Raw genomic sequence first — 17,049 nt, 5'->3', positions numbered from 1 at the left:
AAATTATTGGAGCTTAGTGTACGGTCATCCTCTTTTTAAATATTTCACTGCTATGACCAGCACCTGATGCATTTACCAGACAACTCCTCCTGATACAGTGGCATTCACACACAAAAGTGTCATAGAAATAACATGAAAATTATATTTTAGGGTGGATTTTCCCTTCTATAAGTATCCAAATGTGTGTGTAGCCTGGTTTTGGTTAAAAAAAATCAGCTGGAGCCTTTACTGTCTTTTCACAATAACAATAAAAAGTATGACATTTACAAACACCATTTAGGCCATCTGAGAAAATTATTTTACATTTGTTATTCCTGGAACTGTTGGTTGCAAAGTCACACTTTTAGGTGTATGACAAAACAGCAATCTCAGAAGCACTTACATTTCACTGGTATGGGTTCCCTCTTTGCCTCTTGATGCACTTCATCATGTTTATATAAGCATCCTAGGAATTCACTGCGTCAGGATGGCTACCCCATGAAGGTGTTTGGAAGTCCTCTTGTGTCGCTCCCAAACTCCAATACACATCCCCTTGTTCTCCTGTGTCTTTGTCTCTCTGTGTTTCTGTGTGTGCTGTGGCTGCCTGTGTTAGGAGTGCTCTCCCGTGTTACATGCTGGGTTCACAGGATGTGAGCATCGATCACTTCTCGACGGGACAATGCCCCCCTCTCCCCTCCCCTCTCCCACGCCAGCAGTGCCAACTCCAACCAGTGCCATCAACATGACCCTCTCTGACAGAGAAAGGAGATAATTGTTTATGGTTTGTCTTTCACATAGGGCCTGCTTCAACATAAAGACGGAACTGGGAAGCCACAGTTCAAACTCAGACTTCTCTAAGTCAATGTGATGTGGATAATGGGTTCAGTGTAGTGTCCTACCTGCCATCTTTATTGCACACAGCTTTTAATGTGGGTTATGTATGTGAGTCCATGTACATGCATGCATGACTGCCTGGCACCCTTGCTGTGTCAGTTCAATCAAAAAAAGTATGTGCAGGCACAAAAGTCTCAACATGAAAACTCTGAAAGAACAGGTACAAACATGACTGAACGTGGCATCATTTTGATTTTGTTATGAATAAAACATTTGGGAAAAATAGACAAATAGTAATACTTGGTATTAAAAAGCCGAATATTGTATTTATTCTTTCAGACAGAAATGATTAGATGTATGGTATCAGATTAATGCAGACTAAACCCAAACAGTAGCATGTTGACAGATGATAAATATTAATCTCAACTCAAATCTAACACATTTTTAAATATAAAATATAATATAAAATAATTATACGCTTTCCTGTGTCATTTTTAAAAGTATTATTGATGTAAACCTTTAACAGTGTCAGAGTAACAAGTTACAAATGTACCCTTAGTTAAGTTAAAGCTGCACTAATCAGTATTTTTATATAAACAATGAATCAAATGATTATGTGTAACGTGGAAGAGATCGTTCATAGTGACAAACCCACAGAGAATTATCACCAACTCTGCAGTTCCCCTCAGCTCTGCAGAGCTTTTAAGATTCTTTTAACTTGTTGTTTTGGTTTTAAATCCCACAAACACCGCTCTCATCAAGCTGATCTCCAGTAGCAGCTGTTTTCAGTGAAAAAGTTCTGATAAACCCACTGTCAGAAGCAGACAGACACAGTTAGAGACTAGCTAGTGAACATAGTGGAGCATATGGCAGCAAAAATACAAATGTTTTTCTTATGAGTTGGTGGAGACCAAACAGAAGCTGAATTAATGTGTGTGTCTGCTAGGTGTGTAAATAGAAAACTGCAACTACAACAATTCTCCAATGAAAATGAAATTCATAAACAAACCAAAATTAAGTGATGATCTAATTTAGATGTTTTAACTGTCTCTGCAGTATTAAGACCATTTTTTGGAACTTATTCTATTGACTTTTGTACTGCAGCCTAATAGTGAAATAACATGCATTAGTTTGGTTGTGTATAGTATACTGAGGCAATGTATTTTAGACCAGAATGCAGTGCTGTATGTCAAAAAATGGTTCAACAATGGCACAACAAGCACATACGCATGAATTAAGCATATTGAATGCTGACACTGTGTTGCTCAGCGAATGCCCACAGCACCCCTCCCTCAGAGTAAAGCAATAGTACATATTACTGGCTTCATCTGAGAGCCCTGGTGCTTGGCTGCATAAAATGACCAGCTGTGCCTGGAGGGCCTTTAATTAGGTTTCCATCACACGCTGACAGAGTCAATGGAGCATTGATTTGATTTTCCCTTCAGAAGCTGCTGCTATGTGGTCGCTGAGGCCAAATGCCAGATGTCACACCAGGATTATTGGGTTACACAACCAATAGCTGCCTCATTAGGGGCTCCGCCCACCAGCCTGACTGACAGCTGAGCAGTGAGGGCGGGACTGTCTAATCTGCCTGTATGTTGACACTGTGCCTTAACTCACCCACATGTTAGTCTTGATATCCTTGTGAGGACTTTCAAGTTCATTCACTAACTTTTAACCACTGCTGCTTCTTGCCTATGAGGCACTCTAGACCAGATCAGAACACGCCCCCTCATCTTCCAGATCCCTCTCAAAAAAAAAAAAGTTAGTTTCTTTAATAGAGACACTGTAGATAAATGTTGTTACATATGAAAAAGTAGCGCAACAGATGTAATGTAAGTAGGGAATCTAACTAACTTGCATCCTCTGTCCCTGGTTACACTTTTAAATTCAGGTAAAATCAGACAATACAATACAAAAAACATTTCAAGAGACACTGCTATTCCGTTCAGTTCCTCTTAATGCACACAAACTTATTTTAGAATACAATTCTATTTGTGCTTTTAAGAATACATCTACAGTATGGTGTACAAAAATATGTTTCCTTTATTGCTAAATTATACAGAATTTTTGTTCCTTAAAGGCCCTGCATACCCACACAGGTGTTTTCTGTTATTCTGCCTGATTAGACCTCTGGCAGTGGTGGAAGAATTATTCAGATCCTTTACTTGACTAAAAGCACCAATACAACAGTATAAAAATACTCCATCTGACCAAAATGGTGCCTTTATGATTTAATGAGATAATTGACAGTGTGTGGACTTTTTTTTCCAATTAAAGGAGACAGCGGGGATATCATCTCTGTTAGGCTAGTTCGAGATGAGTCAGTTAAATTTGTGTCTGACTCAATCCCAACTTGCTCTGACATCATGTAAACATAAACAACAATATCCTACTTCACTGTGAAGACCATTCTCAGCTCCCCTCCATAAAATAAAAGGCAAGCTTAGAAGAGAAGAAGGGATGCTCCCCACCGAACACAGTGGAGAAAACTAAAAGAAGCTCTGTTACATGTCATAGCTGGAACAGAGAAAAAGACAAGCCACTAATAGTGGCTAAAGTACCACCCCTCCCTTTAAACCCCCAGAGCTAAAATATAACCCACAGGAACAAACTCTCACGGGAAGCTATCGGTTTTACGGAGCCCTCAGAGAGCAAGCCCAAGCCCAACAGATCTACATTGTTTCTTCATTTCCAGGACAGCCTCAAAACAAAACCTGGTGGATTTAACAGCTTTAGAAGCAGATGGGGAAAGTGGGATTTAATTCTCACAAACAGCCAGATAATTTTCAAAACAGAAGGCCAAAAAGTTCCAAAACTACCGAGTGCATCTACCAAATCCGATTTTGAACCTGTCTTTTATGTGTTCACAGATGGAGGCAAACAAGGTGATGATGGAGAAAATGCTCACTGGGCATATGTCAAAGAAATTGGACAAAACAATATGGACCATAAAGGAAGGACAATTATTGGACTCAATAACATTATTAATACGAATTAATAATAGCAGGGCACCAGCCGGAAACCAGGACCAATAATCAAACAGTAAGGTAGTCTCATAAAAGAGTTCACTTAGGAATGCTAATATCTGAGGGATACCAGCATCCGCGGGTGAAGGAAGAAGGTTTGAGTCTGAGCTCTTGACTCTCTCAACCAGCCTCTTATCACAACAAGTAAACACTATAATCACAATAGCTTCTCTTTATATGTACAGCAGAATTCATTAACCTCAGCAAGAATTAATACAATTAACAAATGCTTTAGTTATCAAATTACTGTACTAAGACTAACACTACCTAAGCAAACACACATAAAACAATGTGTGTGAATGTGTGTGTGTGTGACAAGATGGCGGACTTGATCTGGGATGATGACGTTGCGTGAGTCCAGATGGTGGACATGACTACGGGCAGAAGTCATGTCACATGAGAATCAAATGGTGGATGTGACCAAGGTGTTTTGGTTAGAGACAATGGCTAAGATGGTGGCGCCTACTCAGCACAGGTCTCTAGTCGCTAGATGGCGCTGGCCAGAGGTAGGCTGCTTTATAAGCATGGGACCAAGACTCATGTAAGGCCTCACAATGCCACATAGACCTAAAACCCAGTGCATATGTTCCTGGGACAGAGAAGTTTTCTGCAGAGCTAACGCATGCCACCCTGACCCTGTCACATTGATCAAGTCCATTGTCATGAACAGAGGCACAGGCCTGCTGGTGGATGCCCATGGTCTGGTTGAACACACCTACGTACAGGAAGGAGTGTTGGGATGGAGGGGAATCACTAACAGCATAAATTCTGAGAGGTTTGATGGATTGCACAGATCTGTAAAGGAAACATATCCCACATTCCCATCCTCTCATCCACGGCAGCATGGACAAACCCACACCACAGAATTACTGCTGCTGCCCCCCAGTGAGGGACGGTCCATTTTATTCCCTAAAATGCAAGGGAACCCCAATGGCCTGGCTGTCTCGTGCCAGAACATGATTAGAACCCTATATAATTCAGATGCATATGAAGACAAGTGGCTGCCTTCAAAGCTGCAACCAAAGTAGCACACAAAAACATACAAATTACCCCACCAAAAAACTGGATTACGTTTGCATTTATTATTATTCATTTATTTCAGTTGTATGCCAAAATGTTCATTTCATTTTGTTTCGTTTGATTTTGTTGTTCAAGCCGTGTTACAAGTCAAACAGGAGGTCACTGTCTAATATATTAGTGTAAAACATGAGTAATTGGTGATTAACAATGATTTTGTTTGTTCTATTAATCAGAATCTTTGTTTTTGTCTTTTTTGGAGTGATTTTTTATAACAACAGTAGATTTGTTAAGCAGGAATGTTCTTTTTCAAGAATGTTCCACATTCACAAACTAGATGTCATCAAAAAAACAGTTTCAGTGTCTACATTTGTTGACAAGGTGCATGGTTTCACACTTTTTAGCACGTTGCACACTTGCAACTCGTTATGTCATGATTATCCCAGCATCATGAAAATGACATGACTTTCTACCACGTGACTGTGAGTGTTGATTTTCCTTCAGTCCTACACGAACGTTTTACAATATGTAGTCTGCATATAGTCCACCTTTCTGACAGTGGATTAGGAGGGGCTGTGCAGAGCCATTTCTGTATCTTTCCCAAACTGACATTCTGACATTCACACAGTGATTATTCAGACATGAGACCAACATGTTAGATTGACATCACATTTACATAAAGAAGAGTATGTCTGAAAGGGGCTTAACATGAGCAATACTCAAGTTTATTAAAGATGTATTAATTGTATATAGGGTATGGATTATTCCATGTACTTTTTTCATTTTCTGCTTTTGCTGCCTACAGCAATTTAAGCTTTTTGGAGTTTTTAAATGCACAGTCTAAGAGAAAAGGTTTATCCAGGCTCAGTCCAGGATTGATCACTGTCAGGGCATGTCAGCTTTCTACATTCTCATTGGTCTTCAGCCTCTGAAGCTCCTCCTCCAGTGTGCTGATTCGCTGCAGCAGCTCCTTCCTGTCCTGCTGCGCTCTGAGCTCTGTCTGCTGCTCCACCTCCAGGACCTTCCTGTCATACCAGCGCTCCAACTGAACCGACACCGTCTCAAAGAAACGCTGAGTCACCTGACAAGAAGGCAACGACACACTCAAAGTGGTTTGAAGTTTTACGATCAGTGGCTGTGGTTGTTGATATCAGTCTCATGTCCATGCATTAAAGGCACCCTGAGGAGTTTCTGACCACTAGTAGCACTATGGAACTGTTTTTTATGAACGGGTCCCTGTTTTGTTTCTCTCATGTACACGAATGCATATATACACACGGTCCTGCCAATAGTTTCACACTATCCACTGATCTACAGGTGGAGATTATGTACGATTATGAAAAAAAAACCAGCAATGTGCCAACAAAGGAAGAAAAGAAGAAGACTGCAAGCTAGTTAAAGTAAACAAGGCAGGATTTGAAATACTTAAAAAGTAGCTTTGCAAATCTTTTTTGAATAAAAAATGAATCACACAACCTCAATTATACACAATGTGTTTTGGTCAGTAACACTCATGTAAACATGACTTTTATTTAAGGAAACTCCACAGGGCCCCTTACGTACAGGACTAGAGCTAAGAGACAAGTAGCCAAGCTTAGCATAAAGAGTGGAAGCTCAGAAAAACACAGTTTGTGGTTTTATGTGCAGGAACTATTTCTCACCAAACAACAGCCGAGCACAGTAACTTCCCAAAATCTGGGTGAATGGATAAACTGTTGTTAACCAATAAATAATTCTAGCAGATTACACAAATGAGATACAGAGTGTTAATTAGTGAGCTTTAAAGATGTTGGTACTGTAGATGTATTTTCTAAGTGTTGGACAGAGCCAGCAGTATCCTTTAAGGCTTAAGGAAAAGCATCTTTTGGAGCATGTCTGCTTGACTGACATTTTCCAAGTCTTTTTGAAATCCTCACCTCCATAGCATGCAGATTGTTCCTCTCCTGGCTGAATGTGGGCTCAGCAGGACGGTCGATGAAGAACTCCAGTGTTCTGGTGCAGTCAGCATGTATCCCTGCTCTGATCAGCTCTCCAAAGTGTTTCCTGTTTTGTCTATCACAGCCTGGTCCCTGATGTTGGATCCTTGAGGGTCCCTGGTCACTGATGCTGGACTGGCTGCTGCTTCTTGAGAAGTTCTCCCCACACAGTGGCACCACTGCTGCTGTGGAATTGTCCTGCACTCTCAGGGGCTGCCAGCAGGGGTCAGCAGAGCCCAGCAGGAGCCCTGAGGTTTGGCTGGCAGGCAAAGGGAACAGGGCTGTGTTCTCATAGTCATCTGACAAGAGAGGTGTGGGGAGAAAAATAAGTTATCACTTTGACACAGAGGATCTGTTTGTTTTGTTACATGTAAGTAAGGAGCCTTTTAGGATCTCCTAGTGGCTACTTTGAAGATTGCTGTCAGCTGAGTGTACTTTTCTATTTGTTATTTGTGAGCACATGGGTAGGGCATAGTTTGACACCAGCCATTTTTGATTTTGATTTGATCTGTGTTGAACCTTGGAGAAGCTTTGTTTGTAAGTTTATGTTGTATGTTTTATCTTTATGGATAAGGATTGATGCATATTTTGTTGTTTTATTTCATATTTGGGGAGATTTATAGATAATTACCTAAATCCCTTTTTTGGCAACATGTAGTGCAAACATTGGTCTAATTGTGTAGTATTAAGCAAGTGTTTACATTTCTACACTCTTTTTAGTTACATTAAGAATATTTTCTTGTGTATTTATTTTCAGTTTCAGAGTTTCTGGAAAAGCATTGTAAGAAAGCAAGTAAACGAAGATATGCAAGTATTTTACTTCCACGTCTGAGTCATCATTTAAACCTTTCAGTACCTACTACACCTGTTTAGCTATCTGTCACTTCATGTAGAGCCACGCACGCAGGGGACAGAATACTGTTCAATAAAGTTTTTTATATTTCCACAGCAAATAACCACAATATACAAATGACAAGCATTTAGTTGGTTAGATACAAGACTTTCATACGTTGTTTTCAACAAGGGAGCAATCCTGCCAGAATTCCTGACTTTAAGCATCACGCCCATTGATCATCCACCCCAACAACCTACCTGTGTATGTACCGCCAAGTTCCCACTATGTACACAGCACACAGAAGTCTATATCTATCTCTCTGTTCATTACCTGTCATCTCTCGACGGAGTGCTATCTAATGTTTTTATTAATGCAAGTGGGAGCATTTGATTTGAACAGAACAACTTAATCGCCACACAAGCACATCAGTATTGGCCGAATCTTCAAAACCCAGGTTTATGTTAAATACCAATATTTTTTATACCAAAAGCCAATGTTGTTAAAATTCTCACTTTATGTAATATCTGTTCATTGCAGCTACAGTACAGTTAAGGTTAGGACTCTAGTCCTCTAGACTAGAGTTTACTTGAGGTAAATTATAGTCTCCTGTATGAGAATTCAGCACACTACACACCCATCTATCATCCATCTAGTACTTCAACCTCCACACCTTCACTTTCCACTTTACTACATAGGACATACTACATCCAGCACCAGACATACATTGTCAGAATTGTCCAATATGGGAATAATTCCTAGGATACTGGGGATTGTATTTTCATAACCAAAGAGCATCACTACTCAGTTTAGCTACGGAATAAAAAAGTTCTTATCAAAATAACATGACAAACAGACTATTATTGTTCTAAGGTTTTTCCAATTTATACATTACTTCTCCACTGCACTGGTCTGTTGGATCTCATTGGTAGCTTTACTCCTCTCTGCTGTAAAAAAATATCTTCATGTTTCAGTTATAGGCCACTGTAAACTGCCACCGACCAGCGGATGCTTTTTCAGTTGATATAGAGCAATTAATGTATTACTGAATACACCTTTAAAATGGTCCCTATTGATTGCATTGTAGAAGTTTTCCTTGTTAACATAGATGGAGACTTAGAATATTGCACAGTTAACGCAAACAATTAGTGATCCGTACAGATGCCCCTACTGTTAGAGCTTGGACATACAGTGCCTACCTGGTGACCTGTCCACCTTCATTTCAAAGTATGTCCTGCTCCTCATCTGTTCCTGCTCTGTTCCTCCCAGACTGTGGGTAGATCTGGATGGTACGATGTTGACGTAGGTAGCCAGTGAGGTGCTGCTGTCTCCCGATATCACAGACAGCAGGGGGAGTGATTCCAGGTCAGCGTCTGCCACAGACTGTTCCACAGAGGGCGAGGAGAGCAGTTTGTAGTACTGGGCTTTGGCTGGGATGTGGACATCCATGTCCTTCAGCTGGGACATGCACCACTTCTTCATTTCATGACTCACTACTGCCTGCTTGAGAAATAAAGTAGCTGTACGATCAAATGTTCAGCATACTCATTAGCTCTTATCAACTGGTATTTTCATCTCTCTTTGTGTTGTATCAGAAAGATTGTCAAACACAAAACTCTAAATTAAACCTCCATTTCTGACTCTTCTCTTCTTTATTTTCATAAGAACTTCATTGTTGAAATTGTGAGATTAAACTCGAATGACTCAATCTGCATTGTACTAAAAGATCAGCATCACTACAGGCTGCCAGCCACAATCCTGTATCTTCATATTTAAATCTCAATCTCTAGATTTAATCTCAGAATTATGATTTTCATTCCAGAATTGAGATTTTTTTTCTCTTTTTTTCCATTCAAGGGTAAACTCATGTTTTACTCCTCACACTGTGTGACAGCTGAAACTAGAAGCAGCAAGCTGTTTCAATGTCACAATGACCTGGTTTGTCATAATCAGAGTATGAATGTATCAGCTTTTTCCTGGTCTGTTATGATAATAACACATAAACATATAATATGAGGTTCCTATGTGTTCCCTGCATGGAAAGAAATCCTGTAGGTTGTAACTGTGATACCTGTGTCATCAGGGCTTCCTCTCTGCTCCTGGCAACCTCCTGCTTGATCCGGTAAATCATGTTCTTCCTCTCAGCTACTGCTCTTTCCTGATTCAGCATGTCCAACACTTTAATCTGTCCAAACCAAAATGTAGGAAAATCTGACTGAATCAAGCAATTGTGTAAGAATTTCAGAACTCTATTGCATTGAAATTGTCAAATTTAAAGACAAACTGAAATTAAAATTAAAATATGTTAAGAAATCTTCAGATATCCTATGTTTTTTTCCTTAGTGTTTGACTAGTCAACATTGTTTACTGTATATCTAAAAATTTGAAAAAATAAGCATAACAGTATCCTAGTCATGTCACATCAAACAGTTCAAAATTCAAATTTAGTTTCACTTTAGACACACAAAACATAGGCGAGCAGCAGATAAACTCAAAAATAGATATTGGTATCAAACTCCCAAATGAACTAAAGTAATGTTCAGCAATGAGCTATACATGTAATCTCAGACAGTGGAAGCAGACCTGGTGTTTGTTCCTGCGGTCCACTTTGCCCAGTCTGCTGTCAACCTGCTCCTGGACATTCAGGATGTGCAGCCTCATCTCCTCCTGTGTGGCTCTCAGTTGGCCCTCCAGCTTCTTGAGCAGAGGTTTACAGTGGCACCCATTGGCCGGTGCCTAAAGAGAAATGGCTACTTGTAAACAAGCCAAAAAACTGCACACTCGATTGGAAGGTTTCCATCAGGTCTTATATAGCATATGTCCTCAAATAGCTCAACATGTTACGTTTTAGCACCAGGATGTTCTCAAACTTTGTGCCAAGCTCTACAGTTTTGATGAGTTTTGTCATCGTCGAGTATTTTGTCCTTCCAGTGTTCTGGGACCTTCTGATTTATAAATTAAGCTCTGAGCATTACCACTGCTTTAAAATAAAGAAATGTTTAAAGATTTTTAAAAAAAATCTTACCTGTCTAATGTTGCCATCCTTGTCACGGTACAGTGTGTAAAGCTGATAGGCATGCCCATTCTGGGGAGTATAATCTTCATCATCATCATCATCATCATGGCAATGCAGATTCTTCTTAGTGTGGAAGTCATTTTTGCCTTTTCTCAGATCCTCTTGATTTAAAGGCTGCAAAGAAGACAAAGTAGTGATAGTAAATTTTCGCAAAAAGTGGTTCTATTTCATACAGACTCTGCCCTCTACTGGACTCTATGGGTAATACCCTCCTCCAATCACACACATGCAATCGGCCACTGAAATTTGCATGTACGTAACTGGCCAATCAGGACGCGCCTACCGATTTCATGTGTCCCAAAGAGTATAAAAGGCAGTGCCTCGCTGCAGTTCCCATCCTCTTCTCTTCAGCGGACGGGTGCGTAAGAGCAGTATTTCACATATAATTGTGAAGTTTACTGTGTAAAATATATTCTGTTTCAGAGAATTGTTGAATGTGTCAATTAAGATAATTAAGAGCTAACAGGTTGTGTAAATTGGCTAGCTTCACAATGTCAGCTACCATATTTTACATGCTTGATATGGCTTATTGTTTGTTTAGATCAAATCTGAATTCTCAGCAGCATGCAATATTATTAATTAATAGTTAATAATATTATTATTGTCATGGAGATATAGATATGTACGTCTGTGAGGAAATATAACATAGAGTACAGTTAAGGTTTCCATTGGAGCAGAAGAAATGTAGTAAAGAGTGACAGGTCTCTGTTATGTTGACTCACCTGCTCTTTGACTCTCCTCCTCCTACGGTGGCTGTGGGGGCTGCTGATGGCAGCTGGGGTCTTGTGGTAATGCTGCTGCTGCTGCTGCTGCTGGTTGGCGGGACCCACCTGGATGGCTGTCCTGCTTTCCATTTGTTCACTGCTGGGTGTTTCCTCCACTACAGAACTGCTGTCCTGCTCAGGAGCCACAGCCAGGAGGGCCAGAATGAAATTAAAATCCAGTGCAAAACAAAAAACTGCAAACAATGAAATAACAACAGCAAATGCTTCAATCACTCTGAAATTTTGAGGATTTGACTTAATATGACTGTAACATTTCTTTCAGCAGCTCTTGATACCCATCCTCTTATCTCCTACAGTACATGCTATACAGAATGATTGTTACTGGTATCTTCTTACTCTGTTTTGTAGTATTTCTACTCTGGTGACAGACTGGGTCCTGCGCTCAGCTGTCAGTCTTTCTCTTCGTTTCCTTATTGTTCTTCCTCGCATGAAGCGATGTACCTGAAGACAATAACAAAATCTACTATACTTACATCACTACATTTGATTTTGTATTGCTAACAGTAATCCTACAAAGATACATAAGATGTTTGCTGATGTTGTTAAAAACTGTGATTATGATAGTTATAAAGAGTAAAAAAGATCAAATGCATACAAATCACATTCTTGACACTGTGCTTCCTAATGTTTGAATGGAAGTATCTATCTACTGATAGAATTTAATCTAATAAAATCGAGGCCAAACTTATGATACAGACACCAACCTGAGGAGCTCTGGCCAGGAGAAGTGCCACATCTTTATGGTTGTTGTCTCTGGCCTTGTCAAGCGCTGTTTTACCTGCCTGGAACAAAACAGGAATGTGATTTTTACGCTGTATTCCACTGTCATGATGAGAGCACTTCCAACAGAGTTCAGCTAATTCATCATGAAGGGTGCTATTCGAAGGAACCTTTCAAATTAAAAAACGAAAAAACCCCTGATGATGTCATCATTTCATGGGTCTGATGAAAGACGCTGTTGAGTTGAATTATGGGAAATGTAGTGTAGGATCCAGAGGATTAGGAGTTGGATCCATACTACTAATGTCCAGACATTTCAGCCTCTGCAGCACAGACTTTGACCATTCTTTTTTTAATCTCTTAATCTCAGGTGAGTCCTCCATCTTTATATAAAACTAAATCATTGGACTGTCGGTTTAATCGGAATAAAACACTGTGCACTGTTTCCTGCTGGTTTACAACACTGTAACAGGTCAAAATGCCAGACTTTGCCAGTCCCTGAGGTGTGTCATGATGACATTTTGAAGGATCTATTATGCAATGCATCTTGTTTTTCTGCACAGTAGTATGCAGTAGTAGTAGTATTTTTTGCTTGCATAAACAGACAGCCAAAAATGATAATTACAATTGGTAAAATCAGACTGTGCTTAAATATGTTTTTTACATAACTATAGTAGTTGCTAGATTGTGGACCTACAGAGCATGAATGCTCTGGTAAAGGTTTGTCAAAAAACAAAACAAAAAAACAAAAAGCATTTTAATCAATGTGACTGACAGAGTTGTAAGCACTTGTACATCACAATGTAGCTTTCTAACTACTGTATATCAAAATATCAAATTATCTCAATATAAAAATGCTTTATATTTAGTGGTATTAAATGTGGGTTGTTGATGTATCTTACATTGTTTCTGATTTTTCCATCAGTCCCAGCCTCCAGTAAGAGCTGAACTGTCTTCTTATGGTTCAGAGTAGCAGCCACATGCAGAGCTGTGTCGCCTCCCTACAGTCAAACACAACATGATGTTTCTTTCAGAACCTTATATGTGGTTGTATTGAACTTAACTGAAACTCAAGCACTAACATGAATTGGTAGCACTTTACTTTAAAAGATAGGTTAACAATTGTTCAAGTCTTTCTTAAAACAATAATCATGTACCCAATTGAACACTGAAACAGGTTTTGCTCACTGTAATCATTCCTTCTGTTGATACTGACCATCAGAATATCCCCTTGAAACACATTTACAATGTAAGTGATGGGGGCCGAAATCTATAGTCCTCCTTCTGTGCAAACATGTATTTAAAAGTTTATCTGACAGTGTTTCCCTGTTCAGCTGCAGTGGAAGGACTTTAACAAAAAGGGTCCCAAAATGACTAACTTTGAAAGATATTAACTTGATTTAACTCATTTGGATGCTAAAGCTTCATATTAGCTTCAAATAAACTTTTAAATACATTTTTGCACAGAAGGAGGACTGTGGATTTTGTCCTCCATCACTTCCATTGTAAGGTCATTATGAAGGAATCTTCTAATGGTCAGTATGAACAGGAGGAATGATTACAGCAAGAAAAACATGTTTACATGTTCATGTGGGCTCCTGACTGTTGTTTTCAGACAGACTTGAAAGATCGTGAGCCCTTCCTTTAAGTCCCCCTACTTAGCATATATAAGCAATATTTAAACAGAAACAGTTTATGACACACTATAATGAAGATATAAACAGATATACATGTTTATTAATGTATTAGTCAACAACTAGAACCCAGTATAACAGTTTTAATAATCCCGACATCCTGTACCTGGTTTCTCTCTGTCACAGAAGACAGTGAACTCAGCAGGATTTTCACCAGAGTCAGGTTGTTGTAGCGAGCAGCCACATGCAAACAGGTGTCACCCACCTGGAACCAAATCACAGTCCTTCGTTTCATCAAGGTGTACCACCATGCCTAATGACGTGTCACATTATGAAACGATTCCTGACTGTTCAACAGTGACATAGTGAGGAGACTTTTTATTAATTAATCTTGGAGGACTCACGTTGTTCTTGGTGTCTGGTGTGGATCCTCCCAGTAGCAGAAGTCGAGCAGTCTGAGCGTGTGCATTCTGACAGGCCAGGTGAAGTGCTGTATTCCCCGTCTGCATCAACACAATACTGTTACTATACTGTAGTGCACAAGTCATAAAACCAGCTAATCCAAGACCACCTTAAGTCTCAGAAAACCTATTTGCAATATGAATACAATAACTTAATGTTTTGGAATATTCTGTGCATTTTCATAAAAAATATCTCTGACTTTTATCACAGCAGTAATAACTAATGTCAGTGTAACTTCTATTTCCAATTGTGACAGACGTGTTATGTTTCAACATAAATCATGACAGTCTTGGGGAAATTAATACTGTATGGTCCAAATGTAATTTTAGGAACGCTAGATGGTAGCGATTTTGTGTGTAAATCTTATAATATCAGAGTCCCTGAAGTTCCCAAGAACAAGACGCATGACTTAGAGTCTGGAAATATATTTCATATATTTTCAACCCATGCATATTTACGTACATGTATATAAACTTGACATTTGGCAGGTTTGTTGGTCTAGGAGGAGCAGGTTTCAGGGTATGAACCACATCCTGCCTCCAGATACACAGTTGTGAGATTGATATTCATCTGAACATCTCACTAAATGAAATAAAGAGAATACATATTCCCTAAAATGTGCAACTATTCCTTACATATTTCACAGAGAAGCTTTTTCATTTCAATGTTCACAACATCCAGTTTTCCGTTAGCTGCTCTCATTTAAGATTTTATCATCCTTCATTGGTTATTGTCTCTGGTTTGCCTTTTGTCGTCATAATTTCTGTTGTGTTAATCACCGTTTTAATGTATTTTTGAAAAGTGCTACACAAGAAAATATTACTACAATGCAACTATATAAATGCAAAGTCCATCTCAGTAATCATACCTTGTTCCTGATGTGTACATCAGCTCCAGCCTTGACCAGCAGTTTGACACACTGAGAGAAACCGTGCCAGGACACCTCATGCAGCGCAGTATTGCCATCCTCAAAGTAACACAGAACGAAGCATTATCATCATGAACTATCTGTGAATTACTGTTATGTTAACTATGTTATGTAAACTACATATACAGGAATAGATTTTCCTTTGCATGTCCACCACTCACTCTGTCCTGCAGGTCCACAGCACAGCCTCCTTGGATGAGAGCAGCTATGGCATCACTGTTTCCCACCATGGCAGCTCGGTGCAGAGCCGTGCGGTGGCCTGAGCCCAGGCAGGATGATGGAGGGACGAGAACCAGTGCCTGTTCACTCATCACTGCTGACACACACACATTCACTGCTGACACACACGCATTCACTACTGACACACGCACATTCATGCATGCAGGCCTGTGTACCTGTACATGTTCATGCATGTACATAAACACGACTGCACAAGAGATAAAAAGATTAAGAAACAAATGCATACATGAGACACGTTCTAGCTATTATTACCTACATTTTTAACTTCAGCAATGACAGTAATAATGTCCCATTCCTACTCACCTTCAGTGGAATGACTTCAATCCCACAATGCTCGGGCATGATGGATCTTGCACTTTCTGTTGTACCAAAAATAAAATATTAAACTCAACTGAAGTAATATCCAGAACAGATGTGGTGCTTCAAAAAGACTGTCAGCTTTTGTTGTGATACACACAAAAGTCTACCCACAGTACACAAGTGTAATCTTGTGTGCTGCTGGATTTGTGTATGTGTTCATTGTGCAGTTACATGAGCATGTGTGTTGCAGAATTAAAGACAGCCAACAGTATTTAATCCACAGGCTGGATCCCTCTGTCAGGTCTCTACTGGAGTGTGTCAGTATATATGAAGATACTTGTCAGTAGTAAATAATGCGCATGCGTCCGCATGCGTTAGAAATGCGCGTGCACGTGAACGTGCATGGTGTGCTGTATGCGCATGCATACTCGTGGGCACGCCCCCTAGTGCCGTGATTGGTTAGTGACGTTATGACTCATATGACATTGCTGGATACGCCCCCCTAGCTCCGTGATTGGATGATGACTCGGCATGTCTGAGGTAAGTAACACCTTGTTTTAACACCTTGTTGAGCGTGTTTAACCAGGAGATAGTATATATATATAAACAACAGATGCTGGTTAAACAGCTGATGCCTTATGGTATTGATGCTACATAATCCTATCGATTTTGTTGTGATTTTGGTCTGATTGTTGCTATTTCAAGCTGTTTTTATCCCATTTGTTTTTGCCGCGTTTTTCTATTGTTTTTGTAGGGCTGTTTTGAGCCTATTTCAATCCATTTTTAGCCCATTGTTTTAGATTTTTATTTTTTTTATTAAATCTTTCTGTTTTGTAGCGCTGTTTTGTTGCTTTTTTTTTTTTTTAATCAAATGCGTTTTACCCCTTCGTTTTGTAATATTTACAATGGATTTTCAATCCGGTAAATGGACTGTACTTGTATAGCGCCTTTCTAGTCTTCCGACCACTCAAAGCTCTTTTACACTACGAATCACATTCACACACTGAATGGGTACAGGGGCTACCATGCAAGGTCCCAACCTCCGATCTTCCGATTAGTGGATGACCCACTCTACCTCTTGAGCCACAGCCGCCCATTAGTGTGCTGTAGAGCCCTGCTATGTGCTAATCTGACTGTAGGTGCTACAGAAACTTTTTTTACAAACACACTCGCCAACATGTTCTTAACACTATTGTGCATTTGCAGGGGTCATTAGTGAGAATTCATCTTTCGACCG

General features: G+C 39.7%; 1 protein-coding gene across 1 annotated transcript; it reads right to left on the bottom strand.

The window, feature by feature from the left end:
• Nucleotides 1-4,936: 4,936 nt before the first annotated feature.
• On the bottom strand, nt 4,937-15,698 carry ankrd6a (ankyrin repeat domain 6a). Its single transcript, XM_067613349.1, has 14 exons — nt 15,434-15,698; nt 15,213-15,311; nt 14,287-14,385; nt 14,049-14,147; nt 13,151-13,249; nt 12,233-12,310; nt 11,865-11,969; nt 11,466-11,639; nt 10,693-10,857; nt 10,251-10,403; nt 9,739-9,852; nt 8,867-9,167; nt 6,776-7,134; nt 4,937-5,940 (listed from the first exon to the last, which is right to left on the bottom strand). The coding sequence occupies exons 1-14, from the start codon at nt 15,689-15,691 to the stop codon at nt 5,755-5,757; spliced, it is 2,289 nt and encodes a 762-aa protein (XP_067469450.1). The 5' UTR covers nt 15,692-15,698; the 3' UTR covers nt 4,937-5,754.
• Between the last annotated feature and the right edge of the window lie 1,351 nt (nt 15,699-17,049).

Source organism: Thunnus thynnus, chromosome 16 (assembly GCF_963924715.1).
Source record: "Thunnus thynnus chromosome 16, fThuThy2.1, whole genome shotgun sequence".
In the NCBI taxonomy this organism is placed as follows: Eukaryota; Metazoa; Chordata; class Actinopteri; order Scombriformes; family Scombridae; genus Thunnus; species Thunnus thynnus.
The sequence above is the reverse complement of the archived record's forward strand: the minus strand, read 5'-3'. Positions and strand labels throughout refer to the sequence as shown.

Excerpts from the sequence above, each read along its gene's own strand:
- ankrd6a (XM_067613349.1), bottom strand. The coding sequence starts at position 15,691 with ATGTACATGCATGAACATGTACAGGTACACAGGCCTGCATGCATGAAT. Across the intron at positions 9,853-10,250 it reads ACCGCAGGAACAAACACCAG|ATTAAAGTGTTGGACATGCT; the intron begins GTCTGCTTCCAC and ends TGGTTTGGACAG. Across the intron at positions 7,135-8,866 it reads GAAGGTGGACAGGTCACCAG|ATGACTATGAGAACACAGCC; the intron begins GTAGGCACTGTA and ends CTCTCTTGTCAG.